Genomic DNA, 20,281 nt, shown 5'->3' with positions numbered 1-20,281 from the left:
TCAGACCCATTATCAAGTACAATGCCCCCCTTCGGAATGTACCTTGCCAAGCACATGCACCAGTTGGACAGACCACAGAGGTTCTTGACCAGGAAAATCCAAGGTCTCAAACACCTATCCTATACAGACAGGCTAAAAGCCCTGTCCCTCTACTCAGCCTCATACAGACTGCTCAGAGGTGACCTGTGTCTGGCATACAAGGCCATTTCAGACCCAGTCTCGATGGAGTCGCTGCACATCTGTAAGACAAACTCCACTCATGCAACCCACATGCAAGGCCTTAACATGGTCTGTGACATTAACAGAACTTGTTGGCATGATAGATTTGTGTCCCAAAGACACCCATGTCTGTGGAATACACTCCCTTTCCACGTCAAGCAGAGTACCTCTCTAGCCCTCTTTAAGAGGAACCTGGACAACTGGATGGGAAACAGAAAATATACCCCTGGGATCCCACCTGTGTCCCTGTTGGACAGGGGAAACAGGTGCTGATTTTGAGGGAACATGGGTGAAATTCTTGGCTAGGCTTATAAGGGCCTCCAAGCCAATGTGGGCGCAGAAATACAAGGATGTAATAGTTTTATGGTAAACAAGAAAAGTTGGCTTTATTTGCAGAGGATATTGTTTTGCACCTGATAAATCCAGAAAAGGACATCTCAGTGCTGTGAAACATTTTGAGAGAGTTTCCAGTCTTTTTTGAATAAAAATTAATGAAAATAAAACAAAAGCTATAGCCATAAATTATGTACCCCCACACAAATTGGTTCAGCAATACCCATATTTATGGGAACATGATAAGATGAAGTATTTAAGAGTATGGATTAAAAAGGCTTCTGTTACAGCAGCTAAGGATACGTAGGAAGAGCCTAAACAAAAGATAATAGACACTGGAAACTCTTTATTTTCTTTTTTAAGTCCCTTTAGTGTTGTATATAGGACAGACATACTTTCATCAACCCAAGGAGATGTTGTAGACAATAATTAAAAAAGAATTGAAGGAATTTATCTGGGAAGGAAAAAGGGTTAAGTGGGATATGTTGATTTTTCCAATAGAATAAGCTGGTTTAGGGATACCTGATCTGAAGGGATATTTTAGGGCTACACTGTTAAGGCTCACATACATAACACAAGCAAAAGGTTATAATTCAAAGTGAAAAGCAAAAGGAGGGGTTCAAGAAATATACACAGTGGGATTTTGGATGCAGATTCTTAAGAACAACAACAACCATACAGAATATTATATTCATAAAGTAGCAGAAAGTATACTAAGAATTAAACCAATATGAGAATGGAGAAAGGAGACTTTGCCAATAGGCATGACTGTAAGTACGGATACAGAAAATAGGCAAGAGGGGACTGGAATTTACTGGAGAAACCTGGCAAAGCAACCATGATATTGGGAGCAAGTAAACTCAGGCAGGAAAGGTAACAGAGTAGATGAGGCCATGAAGACATTTGGATTGCAGGCTGCCTTCCTTATCAGGCCTTGATCTCAGAATACAGGCAAATAGAAAGGGAAAGGGTGATTTTAACTGAAAGACCTACTCTGTTAGAATTTCTAGTTAAATCTAGAACAGAAGCAGCTGTTAAAAAGTGATAATAAGTACGGCATATAAAATATTGCATGATAAATATTAAGAATCAATCAGAGGAGGTTAGAAAAGATTGTGAAGGGAAACTGGAAAAAGCAATTTACCAAAAAAAAACAATGGGAAGACATCTGTATGGCTCCCAGGTATGCAACCAAGTCCAGAAGGTTTAGAAACTTTGCTCGTAAGAGTTTGCATAGGTATTTTTATAACCCCAAGCAGACTTCAAATAAGCAACTGGGAACATATGTTTTTTGAGTATAATGAGTTGGCAGATTTAAAAAATTCCCTACAGAGAACTCTATCAGAAATATTGAGTAAACAAATGGCAGTAATTAAGGAGATGATTCTTTTTGAGATGGATACAGGATCTGAATTGCCTAGACACAGTAAGGCCTTATTAAGTTTAATTCTGTTGGCTGCCAAAAAGCAATTACTAGAAAATGTAAATTAAAGTCTACACCAGGGGTGTCCAACCTTTTGGCTTACTGGGGCTGCATTGAGTGAACAGAAATGGTCTTGGGGCCGCATATAAAATATATCATATAGTTAACTCTTTTTTTGCTGCAGAAGACCACAGTCGAACTCCTGTCTGTACTGTAGGTGCATTTGAACAATGAGTAAATGTAATAAATGCCTAATATTTGCCTTAAAATTCTAATTCTCATTCTAATTCTCTAATCTAACAGTTAACTCTAACATCTTAGTTAATATATATATATATATATATATATATATATATATATATATATATACACATACACAAATAAACATATATTCACTACAGCACTAGCATTTCTCACTGGGAAAACAACTCCAGCAACCAACTACGTAAAATGTCAGCATCAGCAGTCCTACAATGCTATAATCCACAAAAATAACCCAACAAATTTGCAATAAAGTAAAGAATTCACATTAGTGACTTAATAAAACAATTCTGAATAAGCTACAAGATAGTCTCACCCAAACAAATAACTGGTGCCAGAAATATGGCCTCAAGCTAAATGCCAAAAAATGCATCATCATCCCCTTTGAGGAGAGTGATGTCCCCACAAATTATCACATTAATAATAATGTTCTAACCACACAATCAGTCGTATGGTACTTGGGCACCCAGCCTGATTTTTGACCACCAAGTTGTCTCCGTTGTATGGAAAAGCTTTTTACATGGCCCACTTCATTAGTAAGGGTATCTCATCCAGTGACAAGGAGGTCACAACATCCCTGTATTCTTCCTTTACAAGAGCCATTATTGAGTGCAATGCCCCTTTTGGCATCTGCCTCAGCAAAACACCCTGCCAAAAGAAAGACTACAACCATTTCTGACAAAAAAGGTCAAAAGACTAAGTTCACTTAGTTATCCAAACAGACTAAAAAGCTTCTTGCTTTCCTCTGTCTCTCACTGGCCCCTATAAATTTCATCACTGGCTTGCTTTCCAGGCTAAGAAAGATCCTGCCTTAAGAGACTTCCTCTACCTCAGAAATACTGGTTATATTTAAAACTATCACTACAAAGACCACAGTCTTCACTGCAACATAAACAAGCCACTTTGTATGGACAGGTTCTTGACACAAAAACCTTCAACTTCTGTAAAATGCCCCTCTCATTATCAAACAATGTAGATCAGCTACATGACAACTGGATGGCTGGATGGATAGCCATAAATGCAGTCCTTGGGTAAGTAGCATAGCCTTCATCAAACCAGATGGAAAATCCACATACTAACCTTTCCCAGCTGGATGGCTAAGATCTAATATTGGTTACTCAAGTCTACTTGCCCAAGAAGAGGGGCCTGTTTAACTAAGAATTCCATTTGCAAAAATATATTCAGTATACATATTAAATAGCTCTCTCTCTCTCTCTCTCTCACACACACACACACACACACACACACACACACACACACACACACACACACACACACAAAAGAAGCCCCTACTTGTAAAATAGGCAACTTCAGTAATCACATGACCCCCACTCACTAAATAAAATCATAATAGAGATGGATTCATCCATGCAATTTCCCACCACCAAAAGGACCATCAATAAATCAACAAACAACTGCTCGTCAAAAAGTAAATCAATAAGAAAACCAATGCTACATACTGCTGTAAACATATAACTTGTGTCAAACCCAGGTTAATCCATACCAAAAGATTGTTTCAGAGCTTCAGCTATGTACAAACAACTTTCTACTGAAAACTTGTTAACTCATTGATATTTGCCTTGCTGTAATTATAACTGTAAAAAAAAAAATGTTTTTATGCTTATTCTGTACCTCAATGATTCTCACTGTTACGAGATGTAATCTCTGCCATATTGTATGAGTACTACATCCATGATTTGGAGACAAAGCCAGAGAGGCAAGATTACGTTGGTTTGGACATGTGTTGAGAAGGGATGCGGAGTATATTGGGAAAAAGATGCTAAGGATGAAGCTATCAGGTAACAGGAAAAGAGGAAGGCCTAAGATAAGGTTTATGGATGTGGTGAGAGAGGACATGCAGGTGGTTGGTGTGACAGAGCAAGATACAGAGGACAGGAAGAAATGGAAACAGGTGATCCGCTGTGGCAACCCCTAACGGGAACAGCCGAAAGAAGATGATGATGACTACATCCATGTTTTGCTCTCTCTCTCTCTCTCTCTCATGTATTGTATTATATTGTTTTGTGTTATTTTTGGAACATTTCTCCCCGGGCCTCCGCTGAAAATGTACCTGTGTCCAGTCGGACTTTCCTGGTAAACAAATGTAAAATAAAATAAATAAAAATAAACTTCCCTCCAATCTAAAGCCATTTGACATTCAGACATTTTAATTTGTGCAGAAGTAATTCACAGACTGACAGTTTACTGAGCTGTAATGCTGACCTTCGCTTTTGAAAAAATCTAATTCCCAGACTTTGTCAATAGCTCAAAGTGTAGAGAGGATTATTTATTATGTATTTATTTATTTTTGGAAAACATCTTTAAAACTGTTAAATTGATTACACACCCAGAAACACAGAAAAGTTATTGTGATATGTAAACCACAGACTGCTGCAAGAAATCAAAGTCACATTAGCACTCTATGCTTACGTCCGAACAGCTGAATCATACCTGTCAATTCCAAAAGAAGTAAAGTAGCTTAATAAGAAGGTTATTTGCAAGGTTACATGGCAGTTTATATTGGAAATAAGCAGAGATATTAAAAAGGCTCCGTTTCTCATAATTATGCCGAAAAGTCTACCAAGGTAAATACAACCTTCTGATTTAGTATGGAACCATACCTCTCAACCTTAGAGCAAGAAATCTGGACAAATCGAAAAATATAAGTGGGACACAGGCCCAAAAACAGTTATGCATTACAGATACTATTGAAACAACTGTAGCTGCAAACATTATACATCACTTATAATCTTTCTATCCCATCACTGTCAGTTAAACATTATATGGCTCATTCAGTCCTGCCTTCTTTTGCAACAAAGTAAGCCATGCTTTGAAATAACAAATGCATTAAAAATAATAAATAAAAACACACTGCATCAACATCCTGCAACTTCCTACCTGCAAGCAACCACAGACCTTTCACTGAAAGGCTGCTTATTTCCCTAGAATGACAGCTCTCCCTAATTAAGTCTAATGGTATGCAATCTACCAGGATCTGGACTACCTGAAATAAATTAAATTATGGCCTGTAAATTGAAAGTACACTTTGTTTAATTAAACTATATTTCTAAGCCCACTTATTATATTTTTTCAGTAACATCCCAATATCCATTTCCAGGTCACTTTACAAGACATTGTCAATGGTAGACTTGGCATCCTTCAGAACCCCACAGGCCCACACTAATACTGCTAGCATTGTCCATTAAATGTAAATATCCATCCACTGTAAATGGCAAGAAGCTATGCCTTAAAAAATCTACTTTTGGCATGCGTACCCAAGTATTAGGTTTTGGAACAAAGAAACATTATTCTCCACTTTCCGTAAGTCTCTGTCTTTAATAATCATCTACTGTTGCAGCACTCCCAACACATAAGCACACACATACACACTAAAACCCAAATGACATTGTGCCCACTTGATTTGCCAGTATTGATGATCCACCAAAGCTATGCTTACTGTTGTACCACATGTACCACTGCTTAGAACCCACCAATGAAAAAACAGTACTAGCTGCTTTTTTGTTTGTCTGAAATAATACAACTTTATATGCTACAGTCCCACATAGTCAATCCACTACTGACCCATTAACCCTAGGCCGCTGTCTCATTCTTACTCCCTGGAATTGCATTACCTTGGATGACTACTTTTATTTCCAAAGCAAAAGACACAAATTGGAAGATAAGGCAAAAATCCAGACATTTTGAAAATCCATACAGTTAAGAGGTATGGGTTCAGGTTCAAACAATACTCTCCCTGTCAGTAAAGCCGCAATTTAATGTAAGTGTACTTTTAATGTACGATATATTTGTGAGCTAACTTGTTCGTGTTCAGTAGGTAGACTGATCATTGTTAGCCTCTTTGTGCGTCTCTCGGTCACACACACACACACACACACACACACACACACACACACACACACACACACACACACACACACACACACACACACTTCTACTTCCATGCACACAATTCTGCTTTCATGCATGCACTCACTCCATACTTACCTGTTAACACAGGTAAGTGCTGTCCCTTTCAAAGGCATCGGCGGCAAATCCATACACGAGTTCCTCTTCAGCGAGAACACACACACTGATTGCTTGGCGCAAAATAATGGCGTCAACACACTGACCCTTTTTTGGCACAAAAACAAAACCAGAAGGGTGCTTTGGCGCATGTGCACACCGACATTAGCGTTACAGGTCAGGGGAGTGGAAAACACAAAGCAAAAAGTGTTTTGGGGCATGTGTACATCGATGTTGCACTTACAGGTTGAGGGCCACATGGAAGAGCTCCGAGGGCCGCATGCGGCTCGCAGGCCGCAGGTTGGACACGTCTGGTCTACACCAACTGTATTTGATATATCAAATATTACAAACGAGATAAAAGAACTAGAAGAGGGATCTTTAGAAAAGAGAAGGAGCAAATTACACAGGTAATGAGTGGGGTTGGCATAATGAATAAGGCATTTGCCTCACAGATCCTACCATGGATAATTCTGATTATTGGATAGGCTTGTTACAGTCTGCAGACTAGTAGCAAAGTATTTATCTATATACATCATCACAGTCTTAATCAGTAGGAGATATGTGTATGATTATACAACAGCACATCTACCCAAGTGTTATACTGCATATGATCACTTTATAAAGTTCTGGGAGCTAGTGTAGAGGGTTAAGGCTGTGGACTGTAGTGCCTCTGGTACAGGGTGGGATTCCCTCAGCCCTCATTTGCCGACTGTGTGATCTTGTGCATGTTATTTTGGGGTTAGGGCATTAGCATAATGGTTAAGGTTTACTTGAGAGACACAAGGTAAAGGGTTTGATTCTCACCTTTGAAGGCAAATTGACTAGGCTTAAAAAATGTCCTGGAAGGGGAGTTAGCCTAGTACTTACCTATGAACACAGAGGTGAACGGAAATTGTGGGAACAATACATGCATAATAATGTCCAGGAGAAGGAGGAGTGAGATTTAAGACAAGGCAGAAATTCAGCAATTTGTTGTAATGCTGGACTGATGATATATTGTATTTAAATGGAAAAATGTTAAAACAGTTTGTTTTATTTTTTGTTAATGTATGTTTGCCTTTGTTTTAAGTGGTAATTTAATAAAGGTATTAAAAGAAAAAAAAAACAGAATAGTTTGGAGGGACACGCATATTTCACACAGGATACTGCTACATAAAACACAGCCCATCTCTATCCATTTTCAAGCATAACTTACATCTAGGGATGGGAAACAGAAAATTTACCGCAGGACTGCCCCCTGTACAACTAATGGACAGATGCAGCTCCTAAATGTTTTATCCCATGTATGGGTCCCCTCAAATTATCCATGGTAGGATCATAGTTAATCTCATTAAGGTTAATATATAATATCAACCATGGGATGGGCAAGGTCAATCTCTAATCAAATGGGATAGATTATTTCGAGCACAAAAAGGGAAATTACCTAGGCTTAAAATGGCCTGCAAGGGCAGCTAAATGAAGTACTTACCTAAGGACCTAGAATTCCATCATTCATTCATTTGATGTGACACAAGTGATGTACATTTTCAAAACTGCTACTATTTTTTGCCAGAACTTGATTTTCTTATTTTGATTTATTTGGTCACTTTAATATTCCAATTCCTTTATCATGGACTTCTTAAAGGAGCAATAGAAATTCTGTACATTTAGGTCTGCTTCTTTTAACCAATTTCTTCTTCTTATTTTTCTTGCTGTAGCTAACATTGTTTAATGAATGGAGTGATTATTATCGTTTACACCTACTGGCACTGGAATATCATATAACATCATATTTGAAAGATTAAAGTTCTCAGACCATAATGCTTGTCCAAATGCTTGTATTTGCTCCAAGTACCAAGTTTCCACATTCAACAAAAATATGTTCCAAATCTATATCCATATTTTTATATTGCCAGCACATACAGCTGTTTTTATTTTTAATGATTCTAGCAATGTTATGCAAGTATAAAATTTTCTATTCAACAATTCCCATGTGCACACTCTCCAAAATAATGAGGTTGCAACAGACATGATAAATGTTAAAATTAATTTTTTTTCTTTTAAAGTAAATCCAACTTTTTAAAATTTTACACATTTGTGTCCAATAATTATATACTGAAATGAATATTATTCTCTCATCATTCTTCTTAAATTACTTTTTGTAAGTTCTCATTTATTTACTTTTAATAGTGGGTATTTTTTAAGGTAGATTATGAAAAATGTTGGGCCCACTTCCAAAAGACTTGCTCTTAGTGTAGGTGATTGCTTACACAGAGCAGGTCTTTTGGAATCTGGACCGCAGTGTAAGACGGTTAACAGACAGACCTTAAACCAAAATACGTCGCTCACACTCTCAGACATCCTCCCCATACCCAGAGTTACAGCTACACTGTAGACTGCATCCTTCTCAGATGTCTGGGTAAACGAGAGAGAGACATACACGCACACACACAAGTTACAAATTTAAAATTTGTTTCTACAAACACACAGTAGCCAAAGTTGTTGTGTCTTTCGGCTTATCCTGGTTAGAGGTCGCCACAGTGGAACTCTGGTCCTCTAATGTTTGGTAGTGGATTTTTACATGCCGAGTTACCAGCCCCGACGCACAACCTTCAACGAAGGCACACCCATTCATGCATGTCTCCACACAGAAGACGCTCTAGCTGAGAATCGAACAGGAAAACGTCTTGCTGTGAGGCGACAACGCTACCGCAGCACCACTAACGCGGATGAACACAATAGCCAAAGTATTCCAAATTAATTCACACACATATCCACACTGGTCCTGCAAAGCTAGATTAAAGAGCAGTTAAAAATGACCAGATAAGAGCATAATCATCCACACAAAGCCCCCCCCCCTCCAACCAGCAGTTAGTTACTATTTTGACTGTACACTCCTTATTGCTATGAAGAAATAAATTATATGTACTCTACTAGTAGTTTTAGATAAACTACCTGAAATTGGATAGAACACTTAGTATCATACCATAAAATCCAGTCATGTGCAGTGCAGTTTAAACAGAAGAGTACTAATAACAGCATAAGGAATATTAACCAACAGATAACATATATTAGGTCAATATGCACAATCCCTGCAGAAGCAAAAGACATCTAAATAATTCCAGGTTAAAGAGAAGTATTACTAATGCAGATGTCACAGCTGGAAAACAACTTTGCATTCCAGTGCTTCATCTACAAATACAGTGTCTGCTGCCCTTGAAGAATAAATGGTCTATGTTGCACTGAAAAGTTGGTGTGCTGGTGATATTGTCATGACATTTCCTGGACTACATCAGCTATGCAATAGGGAATGCCTGGCAAACAATGATAACAGGTTAGTGGTTGCTTTCCTGGAGACCTTTAGGGAACCTAGCCCAAATTCCCAACTGCTCCAAAGCACTGTCTGGCTATGTGAGTTGCTCAATGCCACACTGTAAGTAAATGAAGGTGAAAAGATTCAGACCCTGCACCCTTGGCACAAGAAAGAGTTCATTAACAAGTCAGAGCTTTAGCCCTCTGTGCCAACTATCAGAGTAACAGTTTTTAACTGAATTGAGGAAATTACAATCTGATCTCACAGAAAAGACTATACCAGTGATGTGTAACAAAGACTACATAATGGATGCTAAAGATCAGATGGTCCTGACAATTACTTCAAATAATGCAGACTATACGACCAGACAAATGACAACCCCACATTTGAAGTTGCTGGAGGCTGTCGAGAAGGTACTGCAAAATATATTTCTAAAATGCAGCCTTTTCAGACTGTATTACACAGTCCAGAACTTTCAATGAATTAATTCATTCTTTAGTGCAATGAATAAAACAAAACAATTAAGGGCAATATAATGCTGCAGCACCTGCAATTCAACAACCCACAAGTCATACAAAAATCAAATATATTACTGCATACAACATACTTTTGGTGGGGGCTTACATGCTTGCTGGACACCCATGTGGCTTTATCAAAGGAAGGTCCTGCCTCTTTAACCTCCTTAATTTCATTGAAAAGGTAACTGAAGTATAGGATAGTGGTTATGCAGTGTATACAACATATCTAGACATGGCCAAAGCCCTTGACACTATTCCCCAAGCAAACATTATTGATAGACTTACAAACCTCAGCACATATGCTGGTATTGTGCAATAGATAGCGAACTGGTTGTCTGACAAAACCCAGGTGGTTTGAGTAGCAGATGCCCCACTTCTGAAAGCAAAACAGTTACCAGTGATATACCACAGGGATCAGTTCTGGGCCCTCTCCTATTTGGTATATATTTCTCAAACCTTCAGGACAGCACTTCTAGCCTACGGTTAACTGAGTTTGCAGATGACTGTAAATTGGGTGTCATTCGATCCTCAACTCACTCACAATTGCTCCAACATGGTTTAGACCATGTTAACAATTAGTGCAAGGACAACGGTCTCAAATTAAATGTAAAAAAAATATGGAAAAGTTCATTTTGCTAAACAAAACCGTTCCACTTACTGTGTAGGAGACCCACCTCTTCAATAAGACACTGGATACTCTTGTTGATAATTTATCATTTATTCATCATGTCTCTACAGTAGTTTGGAGAACCTTTTATCTGGCTCCCTAATTTCCAAAGGCATCTCCACTAGATCCAACGTCTTAATTCCAGTTTACCCATATTTTATCAGACCCTTTTACTGAATATAATGCACCTTTTGGCATGTATTTATTTAAACACATCACACAACCTGAGAGAACTCAGATTTATAACTAAAAATATGTGACCTCAAAAATCTTAGTTATCAGCAGAGAATGGCAGCCCCTTCTCTGTACTCAGTCTCTTACAAACTTTTCTGTCAAGATTTATGTCTAGTAAAACGGGAAGGAACAAACACTATGAAAGCAACGAAAAACTGGAAACCTGTAGCCTGCAAAACCAGCACTGAAGTAGAAAGCAGTCAGAATAACGTTCAGGAAGTTTATTAAAACTAGCAACGTTTTCGTCGTTACAAATGAACAACCATTTGTAACGACGAAAACGTTGCTAGTTTTAATAAACTGGTTTTGCAGGCTACAGGTTTCCAGTTTTTCGTTGCTTTCACAAGATTTATGTCTAGTCTTTTGTGCCACAAAAGATGCAATGCTATTTTATCTCCTATTCCTTCGTAGGTCTAATGGTTCATCAAATAATTGGTTAAAGGAACCAAATCTTCATCAGTAGCTAAACAAGACATTCTGGCATGATAGATTCATATCTCAACATATCCCTGACCTCTGGAACAAACTTCCACTGTATATCAAGCAGAGTAGGACCCTTCAAGTTAAATCTAGATAACTGATGGGCAGTCTCAAATTCTCTTCTGGTCTATCTTGTCTTGCCCTCCTTGGGGCTAGAGAAAAATTCTGAATAAGGCGTTTTGGCTAGGCTTAAAATGGTCTGCAGACCGATTGTCTAGTACTTACATAAGATCCTATGAACTCTTCTTATTTTTCACATCCATATGTCTTCTCTGTCATTAAGAATCACTATCCTTTTTGACACCATCACTGAGTGAAGGCCTGATACACCTTCAGTATCAACAGACCTGGATTGTGGACAATGAGGCCCTATATGCAGGGTAATGAATCAGACCTCTGCTGGCCGTACCAATGCCCATTACTTGGCTGTCTCTCCTCATTTACCATAAACACTGTTCAAACCTGTCAGTGTACAAACAATTTTCTTCTTTACTTTTACAGTTATTACAGGAATTTGGATTTCATTTAAAACTTATTTCAAATGTTGCAAAAATACTGACAGCCATTTTCTAAACAAAACACTACTGCACTGAAAACAAACTTAGCATGAGAAACCATAAACTCCTCTTCTCTTGAAACTCATATTTTGTGAAAATGCATCTGGCATCCCATTAAACTACAAGAGACTCACTGGGTTTCACACTCAAATGGCAAACAAAGTAATAATTTGCACATATGTGAAGGGTGCAGTAATTCAAAGGACAAATGGGTAACATATTTTCTAACAGCTTGGAACAACCCACTGAACACAAGTGTCTCTCTAGGAGCAGCCCAGGAGTACTGTCTAATGAGGTAACTTGGCAGAGTAACACAGAAAAGAAATGAAGGCCGAGGTAATCAAACCATGTACTGCAGGAAACAGCCTTTAACGGTCCACAGCCTTACTCATCAGTATTACACGATCACAGGAGGTTACTAGGCTAATAGCCCTGAGGCTCTTACAAGCTTAGCCAAGTTTTCCCTCTTTTAATGGTGCTGTTAGAAGACCTGACTCAACACCTGCTGCCCCTGTCCAGAATGGATGCAGGTGAAACCTCAGGGGTGAATTTTGATGCCCCATCCAATTATCCAGATTACACTTGAACAGGGTCAGTGAATGGCTCTGTTTTACTAGGACTGGAAGCTTATTCCAGAGTAGGGAGAGCTTCTGGAAGATGAACCTCTCTCTCCAGCAGGACCTGTTAATCTCTTCTCATGTTGAGGTCGCTAGAGTGGGTGCAGCGAGTACCATTTGTCTTGCTAATGTGTAACATTTCCATCAGGGCAGGATCTGCAGTTGTCCTATAGGCTAGGCAGAGATCACCCCCGAGTAGTCTGTACGACACAGAATATTGTGACAGGGATTTTAGTCTATCGGCATAGGACAGGTGTTGGACACCTTGAATTTTCTTTGTAATGTACCACTGAGTTCTCTCCAATTGTTGGAGGTGCCTGGCAAGGTACACACCAAAGGGTACATTGTACTCCATAATTGGTCCAATAAGGGAGGAGTACGGGGGGGGGGTTATAATCTCTTTTTTTTTCTGGAGGCAATGCCCTTACAGATGAGATGGGCAAAGTGGAAGGCTTTCCTTACCACTGTGGAAACATGATGGTCAAAGGAGAGGTTGCTGTCAACCTGTGTGCTCAGATCTCTCACCATGGACTGGGTACTTAGGTTCATAGGTTCATAGATTAGTACTAAGCTAACTGCCCTTGTGAGCCATTTTAAGCCTAGCCAATAATCCCTTGTGAGACTCAAACCCTGCACCTTGTGCTTGCAAGGCAAACACCTTAACCATTAGGCCACCCTCCCAACCCTGGTTGACAGGTAGTTTACTTAATGTGCTGTTGTGGTACTTTGCAGGGATGTCCCCCTTGCCGAAGGGGGTGATGCATTTTTTAGTGTTTAACTTGAACCCATGACTTTGGCACCAATGACTGGTTTGAGTAAGACATTCCTGGAGGGTGTCAATGTCACTAGGGGATTCAATGATCACTCTCAGTTTGCAGTCATCTGCAAACTTTGTTAGCCACACACCCTTTGTTTTGGCCTGTACTTCTGACAAGTAAATTCCAAAAAATAGAGGCCCCAGCACTGAGCCCAGTGGTACTCCACTGGTTACTGGTCTGGAAGTGGATGAAGAGTCCTTTATTTTAACTGTGTGTGTTCTACTGGTGAACCAGTTTGCAACCCACCTGACTACATCTTGGTTTACGTTCAGCTGGGTAAGTTTATTGATGATACCCAAGTGGGGAATAGTGTTGAAGGCCTCTGTTAGGTCTCAACAGGCAGTATATGCACAGTGTTGTCTTCATCCAAGGCTTTGGTGACGCTCTCAAAGAAGTCAAAACCAAACTGGGATGGGTCTAGTGTTTGGAGGTCTCCTATATCCTTGTTGATAAGGTCCATGATGATTCTCTCTCCATGGCCTTGCATATGACGCTGTTCAGACTTATGGGTCTGTAATTCCTGGGGTCAGCAGAGAAACACCCCCTTTGTGGAGAGGGATTACAGTGGCAGTTTTCTAATCTGCAGGAACATGCCCATTAAGTGCTAGACAAACTGCAGTTCCCCAAATGGTGCATTTCATGTGTGAAATGCAAAAAAACACAAGCTAAATTAAAAATTATTCAAAGTTAAAATATTAACATTAAACTTAAAGACTTCCTGGTGTCCAATTTATTTTTATTTTATTTTATTTAACATTTGTTTACCGGGAAAGTCCGACATGGAACGAAGACAATTTTCAGTGGAGGCCCAGGGAGAAACGCTCCAGATGCATATCTTAAACGTGGAAGGAAACTGGATCATCTGGAGGAAACACACAAACGCCGGGAGGACATGCAGATGCACACAGAAGCCATCACAGCTGAAAATCGAACCGGAGAACCTCTTGCTGTGAGGCAACAATGTAACTGCTGCACCACAGCTAAATAATAAACACACTGTCAACATTAAGGAAACCAGTGATCATATCCAAAGAACATGGCTCGTCCAATGATTTTCTGGCTTACTACAATCAGTTCCCTTTCTTTACATTATAACTAGTCTGGTTGACAGGTAGTTTACTAGGATTGCAGTCCAGGAGACTATTGAGAAGCATAGCCCAGATTTCCAGTTACTCTAAAGCACTGTCCGGTTAAGTGACTTGCTCAAGGACAGGGCATAAATATGAGGCAAAATTAGAGATGATCTGCAAAACTGAAGGCAGACAATAGCAGATTACTTTAACTTACAAAAAATGTTAACACAACAACAGGTTTTGCATCACCTTGCATTCTGTAAACCGCAAGACTCTAATGACTGTGACACTGACTATGATCTTCACTGATAAAACAAACAAAAAAGTTAAATGAGGTCTGGCTGTTGGTAAGGAGGTTAAGTAAGGCTTTTGGCTCCAGTAGCCAAGGTACAGGGTTTGAAACCCTGAGCAAGTTACTTAACTAGACAGTGTGGCCTAACATGACACACACATACATAGTAGTCGCAGCTCTGTTAGTGCTGAATATCATATCCCTGTTAATGCTGCCAGCAAAAGAAACTGTACCTGGGAATGGCTCACTCACACATATCTACTTTCCGTTAACAGTGTAATGCAAAACTGTCCCCAAAAAGAAATAACCATTACACCTCTACCTAGCAAATAATTACCACAGTCTCTCTCCTTTCCTGTTAATGCAAAATAAATTATACCTGGGATTGGCTCACAGCTCCATTAATACTGTAAAGCAAAACATCCTTTCAATGCAGTTAACAATCATGCCAGTTCCTGGAAGTCTCTCATTGGCTCCGAGTCCAATGAGGATGCAGAGCTAATGAAAGAAATTTCAGACTGAGCAGGAATTTTTTTTTTCTTTAAGAAACCCAAATGGTTCAGCAGCTGAGCAAGAAATTATTATTTTTTAAAGAGCCCCAAGCAGGAAATTTTGGTTATGACTTTTTCTGTTTAAATAATGTTGCATGGCTGATGCCACCCCCAAGATAGCACCAGGCCAAAGGCAGCCCCCTAGATTGCCCTGAGGTGGATCCTGCCCTGAACTGTCCTGCTGAAAAAATTAGTGCACTTTCCTGCTTTTATCCATTATCAGTAATTCAGTAACCACTTACTTTGAGTTTTATACTAAAAGCAGCTGGCATACACAACAAGCTCTACAGTGAATGGGGACACCAGGCCACTGCTGAATAGCATGTGTAAAGGCATGCACAGACACAGGCAAGCAAGCTTAATGGACAAAGCTAAACGCATATCTTTGGAGGTGACAGCACCATATGAAAGATACACAAAGACACATGCAAAATACACCAACGCCACAAATTAAGAAATAAAAACACGCAGATGATTACTTAGAGATTGGAATTTACCATTGCTGAGGGTGGAGGTGCATGAAGATTAAGGAATGCATTTCATTTTAAGCTATGACTACACACAGGGCGCACACCTACTTGTTCATTCTCCACTACAAGACGGGGGGGGGGGGGCAAACTAGATAACCTTTACTAGCACTTTACTAGCAAATGTGGATGGAGTTCTATGACTATTATACTGCTAAAATGCAAAATAAAGAAATCCTGCAAATAGGATCAGTGACTTTGGCTCAAAATCACCAGTTACTGGAAAAAAAATCTTCCTTCATGAACGGCACTGTTCAGATATAACAACTGAATACAGATGGTATAGAAAATGAAGGATTCAAATCTTGTGGTTGTTGCTCTTTCTGTAATCATGTCATTAATGCAAAGAGTTTTATTCTGTAAATATATCTAATGTCTATCAAAGTAAACTTTTATTACTTGTAGGAGAATGGGGATTGTGTATTTGGCAGTCTGCACATGCAAGGCTTTTTATGTAAGAAAGACCACTAGAATATTTAAATATCGCATGTCTGAACATTTCAGTGACATTCTTTGTGGTTGAGAGAGTAATGCCCTATATAAACATAAGTTACACCATAGTAATGGCAATTTTATGGTTTAAGGAACACAGCATTCCTTCCAAGATTAAGGGGTGGAAGAATGTTTTGTTGAATTAGGAAAACGTAGATTATTAATTTAGGTGTGGTGTTGCAGTAGCGTTGTTGTCTCACAGCAAGGCATTCGATTCTCAGAGCGTCTTCTGTGTGGAAGGATGCGTGAATGGGCGTGCCTTCGTTGAAGGTTGTGCGTCAGGGCTGGTAATTCGGCACGTAAAAATCCACTACCAAACATTAGCGGACCAGAGTTCCGCTGTGGCGACCCCTAACCGGGATAAGCCAAAAGACACAACAACAACAACTTAAACTTGGTCTAAATAAATATTGGTGATGTTGCCTTTAAGAGAGTATTTAAAAAAATTGGTGCCCTTTTTACTTATTTAAATGTGAAAATACCTGGATGTTATTAGGTTACTGAAAAAGATACCTGTTGTATCAAAACCATCATAAAGTTATTGTGGGTGCCTGCAGTCTTTGTTGTGTTTTAAACGACAAACACCCATAACCTACAGTGTGGGCCTCTGACTTTTTACAATGAACTCTATTTGTGGAAAACTAAAAATAAGTAATGTTTCCATGCCTGCAACTAAACTTTAACAATATTTATTAACTGTGTTCATCTGTCCAAAAATGTAGTACACACACACACACACACACACACACACACACACACACACACACACACACACACACACACACACACACACACACACACACACTTTCAGTACCATAAAATACTTAAGTATCAGTTTATCATACCATAACATTTTAAAATTCCAGTGCAAACAAAATAAAATTAATCATTTAATTCTGTCCAGAACTTTAAATGAATCTCAACTTCTGCAAAGGAATGTACTTCTGAGCAGTCCTAGAAGCCAGGATATTGGTAAAGTAGGTAAACAACATGAAAAAGCAAAGGTGAAATTCAAAAGGATTATGAGGCACAGAGATGAGGAAAGTACTGTGAAAATGCAGAGGATATCCTTTATCTTGACAGATTTGTGGTATGACTGAACAGAGCTACCAGAACAGGTTATAGATGGAGTGACAGAACATGTGATAAAAGAATCTGACGCTGCATGATATGGGCAGTTCAGCCATTTGTAAGTAGTATGTTAACCAAAATCCAAAGCAGTTATAAAATAATTAACATAAATTAATTTAACACTCTCTTGATTGGGTTACCATTGCTGGGCAATGTCCATTTTCAAAGGGGATCCAGAAATAAATGTGCAGTACTACAGAAAGCGGTGAAATATGATAAATACAAAATTAAATTATTAATGACTATGTATCAGAAGCTGAAAATACCAGGCATAAAATGTGTAACAGTACAAAAGCATTTCTCCTCGGGCCTCTGCTGAAAATTGTCTTTGTTCCAAGTCGGACTTTCCTGGTTAACAAATGTTAAATAAATAAATAAAATGTTAAATATAACACTATGTCATAATAGATAGGATACACTTCAAATTCTACTAGGCACTCTAACAAGGAAATTAGGATACATAGATAGTTTTAGAGGCGAGGCTGTTCTAATTAATAAGAAAAACTTACAAGTTGATCTGATGTAAGTCTGAGGGTCTTCCTGTAAGAAACTCCAGGTGATGATAGCAGATGGCTTGGATTTTGTTGATTTAAGCCACTTTGTTTGGCAGTTCTAGGGTCTTCATCACTTGAGGATGACTCATCCCTTACCCTGTAGTAGAAGAGAAAAATCACTTGTAATCACTTGCCTTCTACATTCCGTTCAACCATAAAATGCATGAGTACTAACAAGTGCTTGCTGTAAGTCAGTCTTCCTGGTACATTATCCAGGGGGGAAAAAGAAACGGTAAAAACTGCAAGTTACTATACTCACTCACTCAAATACTCAACTTCTACTGCCTTCAGACATGTTTTTCATTACATAAATGTTTATACAATAAGCAAAAACTTGGGTATATCCTTCCCGTACTCCTTTCATTCAACTTCCTTCCTGTACTCCTTTCATTCAACTCTTTCTAAAATATTAAGTTCTCAATCTTAAGCGTATGTGTCCCTTTGGGCATGTACATGTTCTTGGAGGAAGTACAGTATATAGGGCATGTGCACCCCACAGTCCCCTCCCACTTCTGGATCACACTCAAAAACTCAGTAAATAAGTTCACAGACTTATAAACAGAAAATGTACATGTAGCCTGCTCAAGTAGGTTTGTTTTGGAACACGCTGCTGGTGACCAAAGGTTCTCTTAGCATCCCTGCCAAATTAAGCTTGCTGGATGGTGGCATATAACAACTAGTAGCCTGCTCTCTCATCCAAAAGGAAGGGAGTGGGTTAAGTCACAGGGAATGTGTAAGGCAAAAAAGTAAGATTAGTATGAATGCTGGTGCACCAAGTGAACACTGCCAAAACAACTTCTTGTGAAAGTGCCCCTTTACCTCCAAGTTGCACTGAAAGTTATTTCAGCATTTTTTTGATCTGTTGGCATTTGCTTTAACAGCTGTTAAACTGACAAGTTTTAAGTCTGAGCAACCCTACCACTACTACTGGAAGAGAGTAGAAGGCTTTGCCACTGAACAATTGGACAGAATTCCACAATGTGTGTAGAAAAACTCAATGAGGCTGGGAACAACCCACAAATAAAATACATAGAAACCAGGACTTTATAGTGCCCTTCTCCTGAAATAATGCTCTGATTGGGTTCCAGTAGTGCATCAGGCCTTTGGGTTGCACATGGAGAAGTGGCCTGCTGATGGACATCAAACACAGGGCTTCATTTGGAGATTAACCTTAAAACAAATGTGAGGGGTGGACAGTTATGGTGCCCACATCCTGCCAAAGCATATCAATGCGACATTCATTCCAGTGCAAAGGTGAAAGAGAATGAAGGAAAGGTTAAGACTCTTTTCTGGCAGTCAACATATATTTTATACAGACAGAATAAAAGGTTATGCAAATCCACACAGTGAAGAAGATATTCTCACGCACTAGTTCAGTTTGAAACTAGTAGATGAAAGGTCTCGGTGAGATTAGTTACAGTAGCTAAGTACTAAGGATGAATTAGTGCATTAGGACACTATCCTTAAAAAGTTATACAAGGTTTCACAGAAAACCTACAATTCAGAAATCCCTCCACTTAATAAAATGGCTACAAAGAAACAAAAGTTATGTACTCACTGTAATGACACATCTGTGTTGTCACACTTTCATCTGGTTCAAACTCTTGGCTGTTGGATCCAACCTCAGTGTCTTTTATGAAGCTACGGATACGAAGCTCTGGTTCCACTCCTACCCATAATTATACATATCACCAGATACTATCTGGATTTTATCTAAAGAATATACATGCTAAAGAACATAATAGCCACAGGAAGGTACATCTTACAGAACTGAACATAAACAGGGTCTCAGATTAGGTATATCCTGTTACCAGAAGCTGCCAATGACAATACTGGAAGGGGAAAGAGGTGATGTTGAAACAGACAAAAATTAGACCACATGGTTCTACTGTTATGGTGAGTACCTAACTTTCATATCTGTTGTTACCTACTTTAGTTTGAGTCAACCTTTGGAACGGATTCCTAAGCTGATAAATACCCAGGTGGTATCAAGGAAGGGCATTCCTGAGAATGGTGGAACCAAAAGAAGAGCAAGTTCTGCCCTGCACATCCAATTTATAAAGGGATACAGATGTACGGACATTGGACTATGTTGATGCTGCACAATGTCCTCAATAGGAATTCCCTTCCTGAAAGCAGAAGTTGTCGTCACTGGTCTTGCAGAGCAAGCTATTGGTTTTGCATGCAAGGGGGCAAGCCCTGTGTATTCTAAACAA

At 39.1% G+C, this 20,281-nt stretch overlaps 1 protein-coding gene across 3 annotated transcripts in view; it reads right to left on the bottom strand.

Annotated features, from left to right (window-relative positions):
- The window catches only part of LPIN1 (lipin 1), a 750,916-nt gene that overhangs the window by 164,498 nt on the left and 566,137 nt on the right, over positions 1-20,281 (bottom strand). For all 3 annotated transcript variants that reach the window (XM_044082232.1, XM_044082237.1, XM_044082244.1), the window contains one exon: positions 18,021-18,162. In XM_044082232.1, the coding sequence (XP_043938167.1) occupies positions 18,021-18,162 (142 nt within the window). The remainder of the gene's footprint in view (positions 1-18,020; positions 18,163-20,281) is intronic.

Source organism: Protopterus annectens, chromosome 1.part1 (genome assembly GCF_019279795.1).
Source record: "Protopterus annectens isolate FY-2018-M chromosome 1.part1, PAN1.0, whole genome shotgun sequence".
NCBI classification, from domain to species: Eukaryota; Metazoa; Chordata; order Ceratodontiformes; family Protopteridae; genus Protopterus; species Protopterus annectens.
The sequence above is the reverse complement of the archived record's forward strand: the minus strand, read 5'-3'. Positions and strand labels throughout refer to the sequence as shown.